This window comes from Drosophila yakuba, chromosome 3L, assembly GCF_016746365.2.
Source record: "Drosophila yakuba strain Tai18E2 chromosome 3L, Prin_Dyak_Tai18E2_2.1, whole genome shotgun sequence".
Taxonomy (NCBI): Eukaryota; Metazoa; Arthropoda; class Insecta; order Diptera; family Drosophilidae; genus Drosophila; species Drosophila yakuba.
The window spans coordinates 6,363,006-6,380,248 of record NC_052529.2 but is presented as its reverse complement, the minus strand read 5'-3'; the positions used below and the strand labels follow the sequence as shown (position 1 = coordinate 6,380,248).

The 17,243-nt window shown below is 42.5% G+C and overlaps 2 protein-coding genes across 19 annotated transcripts in view; one reads left to right on the top strand and one right to left on the bottom strand.

Annotated features, from left to right (window-relative positions):
• The first annotated feature begins 561 nt into the window (after positions 1-561).
• Positions 562-2,585, top strand: LOC6533090 (dnaJ protein homolog 1). 2 transcript variants are annotated; one of them, XM_002093785.3, is made up of 2 exons: positions 562-853; positions 1,100-2,585. In XM_002093785.3, exon 2 carries the CDS (start codon positions 1,112-1,114, stop codon positions 2,165-2,167), a length of 1,056 nt encoding a protein of 351 aa, XP_002093821.1. In that variant the 5' UTR covers positions 562-853; positions 1,100-1,111; the 3' UTR covers positions 2,168-2,585. The 2 variants fall into 2 exon arrangements, with proteins under 2 accessions (XP_002093821.1, XP_015049811.1); XM_015194325.2 differs by having other exon boundaries at positions 563-853; positions 1,097-2,585.
• A 531-nt stretch (positions 2,586-3,116) lies between these two features.
• Positions 3,117-17,243, bottom strand: part of LOC6533088 — an 85,958-nt gene continuing 71,831 nt past the window's right edge. For 9 of the 17 annotated variants that reach the window (XM_039374149.2, XM_039374151.2, XM_039374153.2 and 6 more), the window contains 8 exons: positions 17,098-17,206; positions 14,950-15,129; positions 14,755-14,892; positions 14,512-14,669; positions 14,065-14,442; positions 13,742-13,970; positions 13,323-13,632; positions 6,188-12,823 (listed from right to left, as the gene is read on the bottom strand). In XM_039374149.2, coding sequence (XP_039230083.1) covers positions 10,864-12,823; positions 13,323-13,632; positions 13,742-13,970; positions 14,065-14,442; positions 14,512-14,669; positions 14,755-14,892; positions 14,950-15,129; positions 17,098-17,206 — 3,462 coding nt within the window. In that variant the 3' untranslated portion in view covers positions 6,188-10,863. Of the gene's footprint in view, positions 12,824-13,322; positions 13,633-13,741; positions 13,971-14,064; positions 14,443-14,511; positions 14,670-14,754; positions 14,893-14,949; positions 15,130-17,097; positions 17,207-17,243 lie in introns of all 17 variants that reach the window. The other 8 variants (XM_039374162.2, XM_039374163.2, XM_039374160.2 and 5 more) reach the window with 3 other exon arrangements.

The following is a 17,243-nucleotide window of genomic DNA, read 5'->3' as shown; positions in this document are numbered from 1 at the left end:
ATTTTGTGCAATTTGTTATAAAAATATTTTTTAATTTTAATACTACATTGGGATCGAATGTATGTTAAATTATATTATCTAAAGTTATTATACAAACCCCATAAAATTCCTCTTATTCTAAAGATTGTTGTTTTCTAAAAATTTACGAAAATTGTTAGCTTCTTTTATTAGTTTTCTTTACCTCGACAACAGGTGATTTGTTTAAAATTTATATGAAATACACATTTTTGTTTGTTTTTAAACAATTGCATAGATCTATAGACCGCAGTCTTGTAAAATGCATCGGCGTATTTTTTAACTAAAAATAGTTCGCGAAATATAGGTCGATTTATAACTAAACATTCGCGGTCTTTCAGGAAATATTCCAGAACCGATAGTTTATGCGATATGTGTGACTTTAAAATCTTTTGTCTACCCAAATCGTTCGCAGTCACGCTTTCGTTGCCATTCGCACTCAAACGTTTTCGAGATACAACCCTAAACGACGAGAAGCATCCAGAAACTTCGACGGAGACGAGGGAAAACCTATAAAACGAGGTTGACGCGCGAATGCCGCTCATTATCAAACAAAATTTTGAAGAGAAAGGAACGCGAAGAGGAAAACAGGGTGTGTTTTCAGTGCGCAAGCCACATTCGGTGGGATAAAGAAAAAGCGAAAAAGAACAATCGAATCAATTGCGAGAAAGAGAAGAACCTCATAAATATTTCAAGAACATTGCCCCGTGAAAATATAAATAGTGTGAATACATAGTGAACAACTACCAACTAGCTGCACTTTGCCATTGCATTTTGTGCACTTCCATTTGGATTTTTGGACTTTTAAGGATTCCAACGACACTTGCACAGTTTTGAGGTACGTTTCCATGGGCATATTGCCACATGTGGGCGCATCGAAATGATCTGCCCTCTACACAGCGGGCATACGGAGCACTCGGTGGTGCTGACTACGTCACTCGCATGACAACACGGCAGTTGCACAACTGCTGTGCTTCTAGCACTTTCCATCGCCCCAGAGCAAGCACCACAAGCACAACAAGCAGGCGCCAATCAGTTTTCATTCTAATCTAAGGCGTTTGTGTTTTCCCTACAATTTCAGCAGAGAGAGAGAGAAATGGGCAAGAACTTCTACCAGATTCTGGGCATCGACCGCAAGGCCAGCGACGATGAGATCAAGAAGGCCTACCGCAAACTAGCCCTCAAATACCATCCCGACAAGAACAAGAGCCCGCAGGCGGAGGAGCGCTTCAAGGAGATCGCCGAGGCGTACGAGGTGCTATCGGACAAAAAGAAGCGCGACATCTTCGACAAGTACGGTGAGGATGGACTAAAGGGGGGACAGCCGGGACCAGATGGCAGCGGCCAGCCGGGAGCATACAGCTACCAGTTCCACGGCGATCCGAGGGCCACTTTTGCGCAGTTCTTTGGATCGTCGGATCCGTTTGGCGTCTTCTTTGGTGGCAGTGATAACATGTTTGCCGGCGTTCAGGGCGGCAATACCAACGAGGTCTTCATGAACATTGGCGGCGACGATATGTTTGGCGGTTTCCCCGGCAATCCTATGGCTGGTGCCTTCCGTTCGCAGTCATTCAATGCCCAGGCACCCAGTCGCAAGCGCCAGCAGCAACAGGATCCACCCATCGAGCATGATCTGTACGTGTCGCTGGAGGAAGTGGACAAGGGATGCACGAAGAAGATGAAGATCTCACGCATGGCCAGCGGAAACAGTGGGCCGTACAAGGAGGAGAAGGTGCTGAGCATCACAGTGAAACCAGGCTGGAAGGCCGGTACCAAGATTACCTTCCCCCAGGAGGGCGATTCGGCGCCAAACAAGATTGCAGCTGACATCGTCTTCATCATACGCGACAAACCGCATTCGCTGTTCAAACGCGAGGGCATCGATCTGAAGTACACAGCCCAGGTCAGTCTGAAGCAGGCCTTATGTGGCGCACTGGTTAGTGTGCCCACGCTGCAGGGCAGTAGGATACAGGTGAATCCAAACCATGAGATCATCAAGCCAACCACCACGCGTAGGATCAGCGGACTAGGTCTGCCCGTGCCCAAGGAGCCCTCAAGACGTGGCGATCTAATCGTGTCCTTCGACATCAAGTTCCCCGACACACTGACGCCTAGCTTGCAGAATCAGCTGGCCGAGCTGCTGCCCAACTAGGCGAATGTGGATGGATGTGCCAGCCACACGGACAGACACACACACACACAATCACACACACATAATTGTTATCACTTTAGTTAAGGCCTATATTTAGTTTATCGTACGTACTCGTAAGACACCTAAGCCTAACCAATTGTAGCCCGAAGCTAGTGAGTGTGCCAAGCGAACAGCTGTAGATATTGGCCGAGGAAGCGAGCGCTAGATAAGATTAGGGAAGAGAACACACACAGCAGGTAGCCCGTTTTGTGTTGGAGACTGATCGACTATTAGCTATTTTACCCTATTACCCTAGTACAACCAATTCCATAACTTGTTTTGTTTACCGCCACATGGATCGGTAAATTAACATCTTATATTTATTTATCCCAAAAAACACAAACTATGAAATAAAAGAGGTATTATAAATTGAAAGTAACTCACGATTTTTGAAGCAAAGCACATCTTCGGCATTCCAACACGGGGAGGTTACATCAGTTAGAAAAGAACACTTATAGATTTGTACGTCGTAGAACATAGTACGTTTTAGTACCAATTGCATTATGTTTAACAATAAAATTATTTATACAAACATCATGTGTCGTTTCTGGGTCAGTGGGTTGCAAAAAATAATGGAAATTGCTAGACTTCACGTGGCACATGGCGGCGGTGCATCCAAAACCAAAACAACTTGTTTGTTGGCAATTTTCTCTATTTTTAAATACTTGCTAGTTATGCGCGCCAAATAATTTGAAAGACTCGTTATGTGGCAACTCCAAGCGAGGAGCACGCCACCTGGCGTGTATAAAACCAATATTACATTTTAAGAACCATCTGGCAGCACTGGTAACGTTTTTTCAAACGTCGAGAAGAAAAGATGAATTTGAAAATAAAATCATAGTTTAAAATTCAACCTTTTGTTAACCTGAAATGCCCAGAAGAAACCCAATAAAAAGCCATTCCATCCATGTTGGTTTCATTTTAAATTTCACATTTTATTTTCATTTGTTTTCACTTCAAAAGGATTTCGTAATTTAATCATTTGTCACACATTTTCACTATCCTTATGTTGAGTGTTAAGTTGCATTTGCAATTGTATAATCATTGTGTATTTCTTTTTCTTTACTGTTGCATATTTTGTTTTTTGTTTTTCTCCTTCTCAAAAAGTATTAACATCCATTGCATGCTCGTTTCTGTTGGTAATATATTTTTGTTGTTCTTGTTGCAGTTGCTAATTAGGTTTACAATAAAAATTGAATTTTAATGTTGGTTTCTGCTGTTGTCCATTCGTAAAATGGCTACATTTGTTTCCAATGCTGCTGCATTTTGCTATTGATTTGTGTATAGAATTTGGTTTGCGTGTGTGGCTGACTTATAAATTGTATTCAATATGCAATTGTTACCCTCGTTTTTCCTGCTGCCTCGTTCGCTTGTCGAAAGGAAAGTGTGATAAAGTGATACATATAACTAACAATACGCTCAAACAAATCAAATATCCGATAACAATTTGTTAAAAGAGATTCCAGTGCATTGTGTGCACGTGAACTTAATTAAATGAGTACATTGTTTGGCTCTCAAACATTCGTATAATAGTGACTATGTATATATATTTAATAAAAATGCTTTAAAAATAGTCAAATGCGTACAAAATGTTTCACGCCACCTTCATTCGCCATCAAATGAGTTTCATAATTTAACTATTTCATTTCGCTAAAGTCTTCCAACTGACTGCACCGTCTCCGGTTGAGTTTTGGTTTTTTTTTTTTGTGTTTTTATTATTAAATATTATTTATGTACGTTGCCTCTGTCTGTCGAACTTATACAAACTGTAAAAATTATGTTAAAATGTTGTGATTTGGTATTTGGTAAATTTCTCCTTGTTTTGTCCCGTGTTTGATTAGCTTTCATCTTCCTCATCGACGGACGATGAGATGAAGATCTATCATTAGACTGTTGTATACATTTAGAATTTCTATTTACTCCACATCATATACATGTAGCTGTCTATGGTCTGTAGTTTCAATTATTACGTTTTTCTTAGTATTTCTCATCGTTTAATTCAAGTTTACGTTTTGTTTTTGTATATTTAATTCAATTTGATTGGAAACCTAAAAAATGTTTTGATTATGTTTCGATTTGTTGCTATATGGTTCAATGAGTTTATGAGGTTTATTTTTTTTGGGGGGGTACAAAATGAATGAGTGTGAGCAATGCCTGCAAGTACACTGAAAAAAAAAGACAATCGCCACTCGCACGAACAGTGTGCGGCCAGAAGAATAAACAAACGTTCAGCAATTGGGGATTTCATTGTTCCTGAATCGAATTAACATCCAAGCTGCATTCACAACCAATTAATTATTATTTCTCATCTGGTAGAATTTTCATTGTATTCGACTATATATTTGTTTCTTCTTGGCTAAAAATTCGTCCTACAAAAATTGAAAACCATAGGGTATTGGAGACGTAGGGAAAACAAAAATTCTCGAAATTCTTTAATTGAGTTCTCAAAAATTGTGCCTTTGTCTATGGGATTCTGGGCTTGGGGATAGGCTTCCTTTGTTTAACTATAATTCTGTTGTCATCGTTTCTCGATTCTTAAAGTGTTCAAAGTGAAGTTCTTAATTATTATTGTAATTCTGCTAGAAGGTGTTGTCTTTTTTTTTTTTTTGTTTGTGTTGCTTTTTTATGCTTATGTACTTTCATTTAGTTTGTTTTTTTCGCATAGTTTTATAGTTTAATTTAATGCTTGCCCGCTTTAACGTGTTGAGTTTGAGTTTGCTTTGCTTTGAGTTAATTTTTGTTTGCTTGTATTTGCTGATTGGATTTTTTGTGGCGGCTCGGAGCCCAATTTAATTGCATGGAATCGTTTGCTTCATTATTATTTTGTTTTCGTTTTCTTTTAGTTTACCATTTAACATTTTGACTAAATTTTTGCTATTTTTCTTTAATGTGTATGTGGATTTTGTATGGTATCTTTATGTATTTTTTCAGTGTACTTCCTACGTACTAAACATTTTCATTGCTGTTTTCTTTTAAATTTTCTCATTACGATTACGAGTGTGTTGATTTCCTTCAGTTTGGTTGTGTGTGTGGCTTAATTGGCTAAAATGGTTTTTCATTCAACCCTTTTGGTTTTTTCTTACTTTGCATTTGACTTTTGTTTAGTTTTCTTTTCTTTATTTTTTTTTTGTTGCAATTCTCTGGGGTCTTCGTTTGTTTTTTGTTTTTCTTTTATAATTTAAATTCTCTAAGCCTAAATACTATGGTTGCAATTTGTTTACGGGTTTCCCTCCTCGTCGCATTGACAGCTGCGTCTTCGTCTTGTCCTCAATAAATGTATGTATTTAAATCGAAATTTACTTTCAAGTCTTTTCAGCGACAAATGCATTTGAATTTGTTCTCGTATTTCTTAATCTTGTTAAATCTTTTCACTTAGTTCATATTAAATCTGCTCAAAATCCTTCGCTTTAATTATGCTTTTATTATATGTTTTGCACTTTAAATACAATCAATATAAATCAAAGTCTTCTCTTTTGGTTTTCATTTTTTATGTTAAATGTTTTATGGTTTGGTTTTGTTTTGTTTTCTTAGTTTTCCTTTCTAAAAAGGATCTGTGGCATCCTTTTCGTGGTGCTTTTCCCGTTTAAAAACGCAAACGTAAAAAATGACAAAAACTCTTCGATGTTTTATCCATTTAAAAAGAGCGGAAACAAACCGAAGCCAAGCATTCTTCAAAAGCCAACCACATCCATTCACCATTCACCTACCGATGATGGCCGGTGATTCAATGCATCTTCTTATCGCAGCGTTGAGCTTGAAAAATGCTTTTGGGTTCGCCTGCTCGCCTGCTTTGAACTTTGAACTGTTGCTTCTGCTTTCTGCATTTGCTTTTGCTTTCTGCTTTTGCTTTGCTTTTAGCTGTTTCTGTTGCCGTTGCCTTACACTTGATTAGGTAAAATTGAGAAATCGAACAGAGGATTTGAAGTTGTGGATTAAGAGTTCTTATGCTTGCTTAGCTTGATACTAAATGTTTTGCTTTGCTTTTTCTGATTTAATTTTTCACATCGTCTTTGCGGGTTGTTGACTGTGGATCTGTGCCTAAATTTATCATGTCTCGTGGTTTCCACACCGGGGACCCTACAATTAAATGAAAGAAAAGAAAAGATACAATGGAAACCATATATGAAAAATTATGAAATATTTTCTTTTCGGTTTTGCAAAACTTAATTTGTAGTTTTGGTTTTTGCTTTTTGTATTTTTTTTTTTTGTCAGATAGAAAATATAGATTTAGAGATCGAAAGAGTTAGAAAGAGCAAGTGGGCGGAGGGTAGCACCTCCATTTGGTTATATACAATTGTGTTAAACAGATTTGAATAAGTAATTTGTGGCCAATTCGGATTCGTTTAGTTAAGAAGCATGCAAGTAAAATGTATAAATTTTTCGGTTAAAAAATATAAGCAAAACTAATTATTGTTTAATGTAATGAGCACTACTTCAAGCGGGTTCTTTCACTACTTGATATAGTTTTGGGCTGGGTAGTGGGAGTGGAAGTGGGAGTGATTAACAGCTAGTTCAACAACTAATATTTGCGATTGGGGGACTTTGAGTAGAGAGAGAGTTGTGTTGGCTAAAATGTTGACATCGCTTGTTTTCATTTTCTCGTTTGCAGATAGTTTAGCTTTTGTTAAGAGCTTAAGTTAAGTCTAGGCAATTTTTCGAATTTCCGATCAAAAGTTTTGCATTTTATGCCAACATTTTCCGTTCTGCCTCTTCTGTTTCTCGTGTGTGTCTTTACTAAAGGGCTCCAATTTAATATTGCAAAATGATTGAGAGAAATTGATGTATGTACATATATTTATGGGATGGAAAATGGGGTGTTTATAATTTGGAAAATTATGGTACAGTTAGTGGTGAAATTGAAATAGTTTCGCATTTCAGTTAACCCACTTGCTTATTTGGAAATTAGTTTTCCAGATGCAAAAGTCAAGAGCGTGATTCAAAAATGATGGAAAAAGTTGTGCATAGATGAAAGTTTCATAAAATTTAATTTCAATTTGATTTTATTTCGCTTTGGCACACAAAAAGTTGTATGGAAAACAGAAAATTAAATTTCTGGAAAATAATTGCGTTTCAATGTGTGAAAAAATGCCGAATAAATTCTGAATAAATTCTGAATACTGGATTCTGGATTTCGGGGGGTGGTGAGGAGTTGAATTGAGTCGAGTTGAGTTGGTGGGGCTGGTGTGTGTAACCATAAGACATATATAGTTAGATAAATATATATATATATATATATAGATCGATTATAATGGACTTGGCATTAGCATTGCTCTCTTTCGGTTGGCATGGCATTCAGCAGTACAAGATTTGGCTTTAGATCATCGGCACACTCTGTCATTTAGTCGTGATATTGTTAGAGAAAATGCAAAACGTTCAAATTGAAGGGGAAAACTTGCAAAGTTCATTGATTTTGAATCGAATTTCGGTTATTTCGGCTAATTCGGTTAGTTGTTTGTTAATCAAGCGATGCCAACTAATAATATCAAGTGTTTGTAACAGACACAACAGATACACAGATACGCTATGAAGAGATACACACAAATGCATCGAATGGGCGGGTAATAATACCTATTAACTTAACATGCCTAAGATAACTCCAACTCCATCTCCATATCCGACTTAAGAGTTACGACTAAGTGTATATCTAACTGAGTTCAACATTATTCGAGTCAATTTTTCCATGTGTTTTTAGGGATTTTAGTTATCTTTGAGATAATTGTGTGTAGACAAAATGAAATATCACCCGTTTAATTGTTTAATTACTAATTCAATTCAAGTACTCATCGTTCGTTTGCCTAATTACAAATTAATATCGCACTTACCTGCTAAGCAACTACTAAACAAATTTAAATGCATAACTAATCGAGGGTATGTCTTTCGATTTGATTTGAGAGAGGTTTTTTGTTTTTTGGATGGGCCAGGAAATCGGTGCATAAACTACATACGAGTATATGGGTGTCCTCTACTTGTCGCTGTCCTTTTACATTTATTTAATTTGCTGTATTTTATGTATTTATTGTATTTACTTTAAACTCATGGGGCCAGTTCGTTAATTGCGTTTCGATTGCTTTAGTTAGTTTAGTTTTAGTTAGTTGCATTAAGTTTGGAATTCCCATTAATAGTTATGTACGTAAAGGGCTCGCTTTAGTTTAGTTTTTACGAATTTCATTTCGAAGTTGGCATTTAGTGTGTTGATTTTTCGATTATTTGTTTAGTGGATTTCAGTGTTTGGCCGTGTGTGGGTTGTGCACACACAAGGATTATTGGTTAAATTTGATGTTTGTTTTAGCTTTGCTGCTCCACTTCAATGTTCGCTGTTTGCGGCCTCCGCTTATCTTTATTTAGTTTGCATTTATATTCGTATATTTTTTTGGATTTCGATAGCTCCAATTTTTAGTTTCGTTGAACATTTATGCTGTATATGCTGCTGTATATGTATGTATATATATATGCCGTATTTACGATGTATATTTTTTGATTTTTGAGAATATTTGTTATCATTTCTTGTTTTGATTTTGCTGCTGTGAAGCCCAGTGTAAACTGTAAACTGTAAATGTTCTTGAAGCTTAAACTTATTTATTCTGACTCGTTTGTGTTTTTTTCTATACTGCTTTGAATTCTCGTTACAACAACCTGAAATTTGTTTGATCTTAACCGTTTTCTATATATTTAGTCGAGAGTTGAGTGCGGCTTGGATCGGAGAATCGAATGAGAATTCCCGACCCGTCGCCTCGAAAGGGGAGGATATATATATATGTATATATAATATATACGCGTTTTTTCCAGAGCTACCTAAGTGTACATATATATGTATAATATGATTACCCATTACTGAACATTGAGGTACGACTTACGATTATCATTCTCTGAATACATCCACATTTTGATTCGTTTCCATTTTATTGTATTTTTTTTTTTAATTTGCTGATTTAATTGGAATGTGAAACGGAAATGGTGGTGGAAAACCCATGCGGAAAATGCTTCATTTGATTTGCCCGTCGACTTGTATATGCATGTATATTTGTTTATATCTATAAAAAACCTATAAAAATCATATAAAAACCATATGCATATATGCAAATTATTTGTCACAACATTATTGGTACACACACACACACACCGATGCCCGAATAGCACAAACGTGCAAGTTGGCAAAATTTTCTAACTAACTAATGTTTGATTTAGTTTTTTGCTAGTTGTCCTTTTTTGTCCTTTATGTAAATAATCCCCATATATCGATAGGTAAACTCTTGTTAGGTATATTTTATGTTAACCCCTGGAATGTGTTGGCATTCGAACATCCGAAAGCCCAGCTCAGTAGCAGTAGATCCATGTCGCCAGTTGGGTAATTAAAAATTTTTGATTTCATTTACGGAAGTGACACAGTTTCAACTTTCCCCGCTTTTTCCGCCTTTTTCCGTTTTTCCGCTTTTCCTCTCCCACAGCTAATAGTTAGTTAGCTGGCGACGACTTTTTCCGAACTTTTTAGCTCTGCTCGGCGTCTTTCTCATTTTATATCTGCTCTTGGCTGTCTTATTTTCCCATCTATATGTGTTTCAAGTTGAGTTTGCCATTTGTTTGTCTGCCTGTCTCTTAGTACATAGTTTACTTGAGTGCGAGTATGAATTTCAACTTTAGTTTTAGTTGCTGCTTCTGTTTTTGCTGCTTCTGCTGCTGCTGCTCTTACTACTACTGCTCTTTTCTGTTGTTTGCCCTCGTAATTACGGCACTTGAGTATTGTGTGTGCAACGCGGCGTATACGTAATATTTCTACTTGCCACCCGAGGCGAGCGGAACTTCCGCCATTTTGTTCGTTAATGTGTGTGGGTGTGGTTGTAAGTGTGTGGGTGTGTGTATGGGTGTGAGCGAATGCGGGTGAGTGTGTAAATCACGGCGAAATGTTCGCGCCCAACTCGGCTGCAACTTAAATAATTAACTGCAAAACGGTGGCACATACCCATTGTGCAACCTTTCGCCAACCGGGATTAGTTACCCACCGTTTTATCCTTTGATTAGTTTTCGGTATGAACTACCAAACTACATATGTATTTATGCTGCTGCGCTAAAAGAGCTAGCTACGCTCCAGGTTCGGTGACTTATGGCTAACACTTACACAACGAATACGAGGAATTGGGGATTTTGTTTGGGACATGGTAACGTTTTCAGCTATTTCAACTAGTTTTTAAGAGTGCCTTTCTGGTATTACTTGTATGCATGTGGTTTTCTAGTAAGTAGATTGTATATTTTGTAGGCTAGGTCTTTTTGATTTCAATCCCTTGTGTTGGAAGTTCGTGTTCGGTTTTGATTACTTTCGTTTATACATAGTTAGCATTGTGAGTACGTATTTTGTGAGCTGAGTTCGGTTAAAATTAGTTTTGTTGAGGCATTTCGGGTTGTTCGTCTGTTATCTTTGGTTTCAAAATAGTGGAGGTCTTTTTAGTGGAGGTCCTTGAGTGGCATTGCCTTCGTGGCGCAGTGTTCCATTAGACATGAATCTCGAAGTAGTCGTGACAGTCCACACAACCGCCGGGTGCCTCGGCGGAGCCCATCTCGGGCACGAATCCTATTCCCCCGGTGGCCGTTGGCTGCGCACTGACCACCACCATTCCGCGTGGCGTCTTCTTCCGCGTGCGACTCTGCCGCACGCGGGACTTATGCTAGGAGGGTCTCTTCTGGTACAGACAGTCGATGCATGTGGTGTACTCCGGTGCCGAGGAGCTCAGCTGGTAGCCACCCTGCGGATCGTGCTGACAGCCCGTGTATCCGCCCATCTCTGGGGCATAGCTCATGTATTGCTGCTGTTGCTGCTGCTGCTGCTGCTGCTGTTGGTGGTGCATCGGCGGCTGATGCAGTGGCTGTGGTGGATGACGTGGCAAGGGATCGTATATGGGTTGCGAGGAGAAGGTATTCTCAGCGGATTGCGAACGCAATGGCCCGGAACTAAAGACCACGTAGTTACGATCGGGGGAAACGCCATACGCCCTGTGGCCGTAGGAGCTACTGGTGGTGGTGCTGTCCCTGGAAGTGGAGCGCTCCAGGGATTTGCTCAGCCTGCTCCTGCTACTCGTGCCACCGCCATAGCGCCCAGTTGGAGCGGCAGCCACATAGTGATCACTGCACGTCTGGTTGTCATACACCGGATAATACTGATAGGTTTCCTGGGCCCTTGGCCGCGTGCCCGTCTCAAAGCTGCCGTGGGCAGACATACTCCGCTTGCGACTGCCATGTGGCACATCCAAGTTGTGATCCGACTCACCGTGGCTATCGAAGCTGCTGCGTGGCGAGTGGCGCAGACAGGAGCTGCTGGTCATTGCCCGATCGGGGGACAGGTGATCCATGCTGCCTCTGGGCGAAACCCTGGGCGATAGTGTTTCCACGCTGCACACGTGCGATGGTCCGCCCTTTTTGAGGCAACTCCTGTCCGGACTCTTGGACTTGGCTGGACTGGATGGTGGCTTCAGGATGCCAGGAGCAGGTCCTGTGGTGTGCTTCAGTATGCCACCGCCTTCGGAGGAGCGCCGAGGACTCGGTGTCCTGCGGCCGCCCGACAGGCGATCCTGTGAGTTGTCCCTGGAGGAGGACACACTCAACCGCTTGCCCTGGTCACTCAAACTGGTGCGAGGTGACTTAATCTTGATGATCCTCACTGGGGAGCTACCCTGGGACTTGCAGCGATCTGGCGAGATATATATCTGCCTTCGGCCACCTTTGACTTTGGTGGAAGCTGGACGCTCCGGTGACTTGGCCTTGAAGATCTTGTCCACCTTCTTGTCAATCACCACGATATGCGAGGCCAACGAACTGGTGGTTGCATCCTCCTCCGTTTCATCGCCCGATCTTTCCGACGGCCCTGTGGTGTTGCCAGTGCTATCTGATTCAGTGGCTGGCCGGGATGGCGATTCAATATCCACCACCACAGTTTGCTGTGTATTCTCCACAATGGTTTGTGGCTCCGGCGAGAGGCTGGAGTCATTCTGCTGCTGATCGCCAGCATCTTCGGCCAGATCCTGCGGATCAAAGGCCTTCTCGCGCAGACTCTCCATGTAGGCGACAATGTCGCAGGTGCCATCGGCCAGGTTCTCCTGCTCGAGGTCACTTAAATGCTTGTCCATAAACCGGGCGGAGGCGTCCGTCTCGGTTGGAATACGGTCTCGGTCACGGTCACGGTCACGTCGCTGTTTATGCCCGGATTCCCTGGCCTGGTCCGCCGGATGCTGGTGGACGACGGCCACCTGCTGGGAGGCGGCCAGTCGTTCCGCCTCGCTCTCGAAGATCTCAATCACCTCGATATCTTGCTTGGGCGACTGTCGCGGCGATTGACGCGGCGACTGACGTGGTGAGGGATGCAGGGAATGGATTTGGGATTGGGTGCGGGATTGGGTCTGATTATCTCGGGCATCGGAGACGAATAAGCTACCACTACTACCTAGACTTAAGTTAAAGGAGGCCGCCACCTGGGCGGCATGCACCTCCGACTCCGACTCGAGCTCCGATTCATCCGGGCTGGGCTTACCTAGGTCCTTCATCAGCACCGGCTGGTAACTGGCCGGCGGATGCGACGATTGAATGAGGCGCGCCTGGCTGCCGGTGCTGCCCACCGAGAGTGTCGATGTGGTGCTGCAGGATTTCACGTTTCATGTGACGCGATGCGGGTCGAGCAGTAAGAGAAAGGGATAAGTTCACAGGGTCAAGCAATAGTCGAGCATACTGCAAGGCACTATAACTTTATGGGGATATTCTCTAACTGACTGGATTGAACGCAATATGTGATATATTTGCTTCTCAATACAAGCAAATTTTATTAAAATTTAAATTCCCCTTCCGCTGCCAAACAATAACTAAATAGAAACTCTTAATATTAAATTGAATTATATCAGCAGAGCAGATTAAATTAGAATTACAATTAAAGTATTTAACTCGATTAATGTTTGCGTGTTAATTATAAAATTAATGCAGCTGATTAGGAATAAACTAATAAATAATACAGCTAATCCAGTAAATGCATTTATTTCATTTCCTACATGGCAGTAACAATTATTAGTGGCATTGGCTAAATCCAGTTAGTCAGCAGAACACCAGTTAGCAGGGATTAGGTAGGAGGATTGGCCAGACTCACCTCAGCGTCAGGTGATTGGGCGTTCGACCCAGAGTGGCCTTGGGCCTGATTGTGCCCTGCTGCGAGTCCTCCTCGCCCTCCGACTTCGTTCCAGGATCGATCCGTTCTATGTCCGAGCTGTGGTGGTGCAGATGTGGCTGCCTGATCGGAGGCGGCGGTGGCTCCCGTGGATGCGGATGGGGATGTGGATGGGCATGGGCGTGCCCCTGCTGCTGCATCAGCTGTTGCTGTTGTTGTTGCTGCTGCTGCTGCTGCTGCTGATGTTGCTGCTGCTGCTGCTGATGGGGTTCTGGGGAAGAGCAGGTGATTTCTTTATGGCACGGCGTGCGATGTCAATGAGGTCAATGATGATAACAATGATGCATTGTTAGCAATCTTCTCGACAGAAGCGGCATTATCTGGAATGGACATCAACTCACCAGTAACATCGCCCACCGTCTTGCTGCGTCCTCGGAATCCCGATGGCTGCATCTGCTGGCCGTGGGCGTGGCCGGAGGCGTAGTGGACCACGCCCACACTGGGTGGCAGGTCGTCGGCCTCCTGGCTGCCCGACAAGTTGTCGTAGTCAATGTTGCCAGCCGAGTGGCGCTGCGAGCCGGACTTCTTCTTCGGTTTGCCCAGTGTATGCGAGCCGTGAACGATGGTGATCTGTGGTGCAAAGATGTAAAAGAAATGTTTTAAGGAATGTTTCAACTAAATCTTGTAAAAATCTGTACAATTACGAAGTATTGGTAACACTTACTTGCTGCTTGGGACGCTCCAGCGTCTGGGAGTTGCCCGCATAGCCCATGCTGCCCATGCCCTGCGAGGAGTGGCCGGAGACGGAGCCGGAGCTGCCGCCAAAGTTCTTCATCGGAATTGACATGTTCCGGACGCTCTCGCGGATGATCTGTCGTATGGTCTTCAGGAAGGCATTGCGGAAGTCGGCGGTGCTGTTGGACAGCACATAGACCTTCTCGGAGCGCCGTTGCAACTGGGAACGCAGATGGATGAGCTCCCAGAGGAAGTGGGAGTCCATGTCCTTGGCCGAACTGGCGCGCACTTGCACCTCGGTAACGGGTATGAGCACCTGGTAGCGAATGATCTCCACTTCATTGGTGGCATTTTTGCTGGAAACGCCCTGTGAATTTGAGATACGCATCAAGTGGGTTAATATTTGTAAATGATTTAGTAGGTTTCTATTTTTTACCATCAACTTCTTCTTTTGACGCAGTCGCTCCTTGCACAGGAACACCACTGCCGACTTGAACACAAAGCACATGGCATGTAGCTCCAGTCCCTTCTTGATCTTGCCCAGAAAGTCCGAGATGTTGAGCCACTCCACTCCGCCATAGTACAGCAGATCTCCTACAATTAATAGCAATAAAGATTTAAGATTTAAGTAGGGATCTACATACAAAAGTAGTTTTTAAGTTGCTAACAATTTCCTTACCTGGACTTAGGTCAATGGGCTGTTTGCAGGACTTCTGGTGCTGCCGGAACAGGTGATCGAATATGGCACCGTACTCCTCGTGGATGCGCTGCATCTCGTTGATGTGCTCGGCGACCTTTTCCATGCCCTTGAGCGCCTCTGTTCGATTTGGTATCCATGAGTACACATATCACAATGGATATATAATATACATACCACAAAGATGCACATGCTCATCGGCCCGGGTGTCGGTGAGGTTGCGCATTTGCTGCAGGAGCAAAGGATACTTGAGGATGCGCTGTATGGGCTTGATCAGATACGATTCCAGGGTGCTGCTGTGCTGCTGCTTGGGATTCCGGGCAGCGAGGAACTCCTGCAGGGCGTGATTGCCCTCGTCTGTTTGAATGGTGAATGGCGAACGTAGATGGGTTAAAAAATTGAAATGCAAATTGAGACATTTGCCAAATGATTCGATTTCAATGGACGCTCGTTCGAGTCGTTGTAATTAATTGCAACGTTGGCCCATTAGAGTCAATGGTTGGTAGATGGTTGGTTGAGGGGGGTAAGCATTGAAGGGGGTATTGTTCCGTGGCAGGATGCACAAGGATATGCAGTTACAGCGGCTATGACAGCGTCACAACGTCGACAAGAAAATGTCATTAACTTGTTCTTATTGTTAGCCGAGCAGCTTTTGATAAAGGCAAAGTCAAAGCCTGTCTGGAGCAGGAAAGGCAGCAGCAGCAGGAGATGGAGCTTTAGCTGGAGCAGATTTACGTCTAATAGCGTCTGTCGTTGGCTGCATGTCCTTCTGCCAGCCCGACATCCATCCCTACCCGCTCCTCCCCCTCGTTTGCATCCAGCCCCTCCAAGCCGCAACTGGATTCTCCTGCTCTTGCACGTAACGAAGGCACTTAAGTGCACTTCTTGCTATAATTAATTATCCTTTCAACTTTTCGCATAAAATTTCATGCAACAGCCGGGCCCAATGGCACCATCCATCCCCTCGAGTGGATGATGCTTGCAGGACTGCCCCCCAGTTACCTTGACTACCTTCATTGATTGTAAATATTGCGCATACATTTTTACCTCCAACGATTTGATTAGCTGCAAATCCCCAACCCATCGCAACCCATCATCCTGGCCACAATCAATGCTACTCTACCCTTCTGCCCAGCCATCTAGCCATCTGTTTGCTCGAGTGTTTGGTAAGCTTAGACTAAGTCTAATTTAATTATGACATGTTGTCGCGCCACAGCAGCCTTTTATCCGGCTCACTGCAAGGCAGGCTTAGTGGAAGTGGAGCACCCAAGTTCCACTACCTCCCGCCCGAAACTCTTCGTGCCCCAAAGGACAGAAGTCGTGAAGCCCTGGCATAGTTTTGGGTCGCCATTTGTAAGCGTGTCATAATTCTACAAGTTTAATTAACAAAAGATACTTGACAGTTGCCGCTGCTGCTGCTGCTACTGCTACTGCTGCTGCTGCCACTGGCTGCCTTGGCATGAATATGAATATGCTGCTGCTGCCACTGCCACCACCGCCACATCACACCCCTTTTTTTGGCCCGGGAGTTTGCCTTCAGTTTGCGGTTTCCACTTTGGGGTTTGTCGCCTTCTCCGTCGTCGTTGGCATTTGCGGTTGTAATTATTCATTTAACTTGCAAATCATTTTAAAGTGGGCGTGAGGCTGGCGGGGCGTGGCACAATTGAAGCGAATAGTTTGCCAATTGTTCGCTCTGTGGGTTTCGGATGGGTTCGCTTCGGTTATTTGACTTTTACAAGTTTCTTGCTCAACTGAAACTCAAATAGACTTTGACGCTTGACGCTGATTGCAATAGTTCCCACACTATGTGTACGCACTATGTGCGAAAAAGGCTAAACACACATGTATGTACATACAGTGCGTTTCATGAGGGTAACGCACTTGCTAATTTGATCGAGAAAAACTTTTGCGTTGAACCTTTTTGAGATTTTTCCGCAGCTATCTTTACATTTCATTTCCATTTTACAAGGCCTTACCAAATTAAATTACTCAATTGTTTCAGTTTATAAAATGCAAATAAAGTCCCTTGGCACTAACATTGTTACTTCTGGTCAAGAATGCATATTAATTTGATTTTTCAAAGATTTCAATTGCACTTTCACTTTCAATCTTGTAATATGCAAATACACCATCTTGTGATGTGGCTAATAAAAGTTGTAATTTAATTTTCTCAACATTTCCCTGCATCTTGTGACTGCCTTCCTTTGCATTTATATTTTATTCCCGCCCTGCTGATGTATGTAAATGAATTTTTATACTCTGCGAGTTTGATTTGTCCGAGGAATTGGGACTGTGTAATGTAGAATTCTATAAGGGAATACTCACTCGGATGCAGGACTTTCTGCGCCTTGCTGTGACTGGCACAGAACGAGGAGTACAGCTTGAAGTGGTTGACGTAATACAGGAAGGCCGAGCCAATTGCAAAGAGCACATTCTGCGAATTGCAATGAAATGCCATTACTTGAGTGCCA

What these genes read in the sequence shown, in the direction of transcription:
- LOC6533090 (XM_002093785.3), top strand. Translation starts at nt 1,112, where the DNA reads ATGGGCAAGAACTTCTACCAGATTCTGGGCATCGACCGCAAGGCCAGC.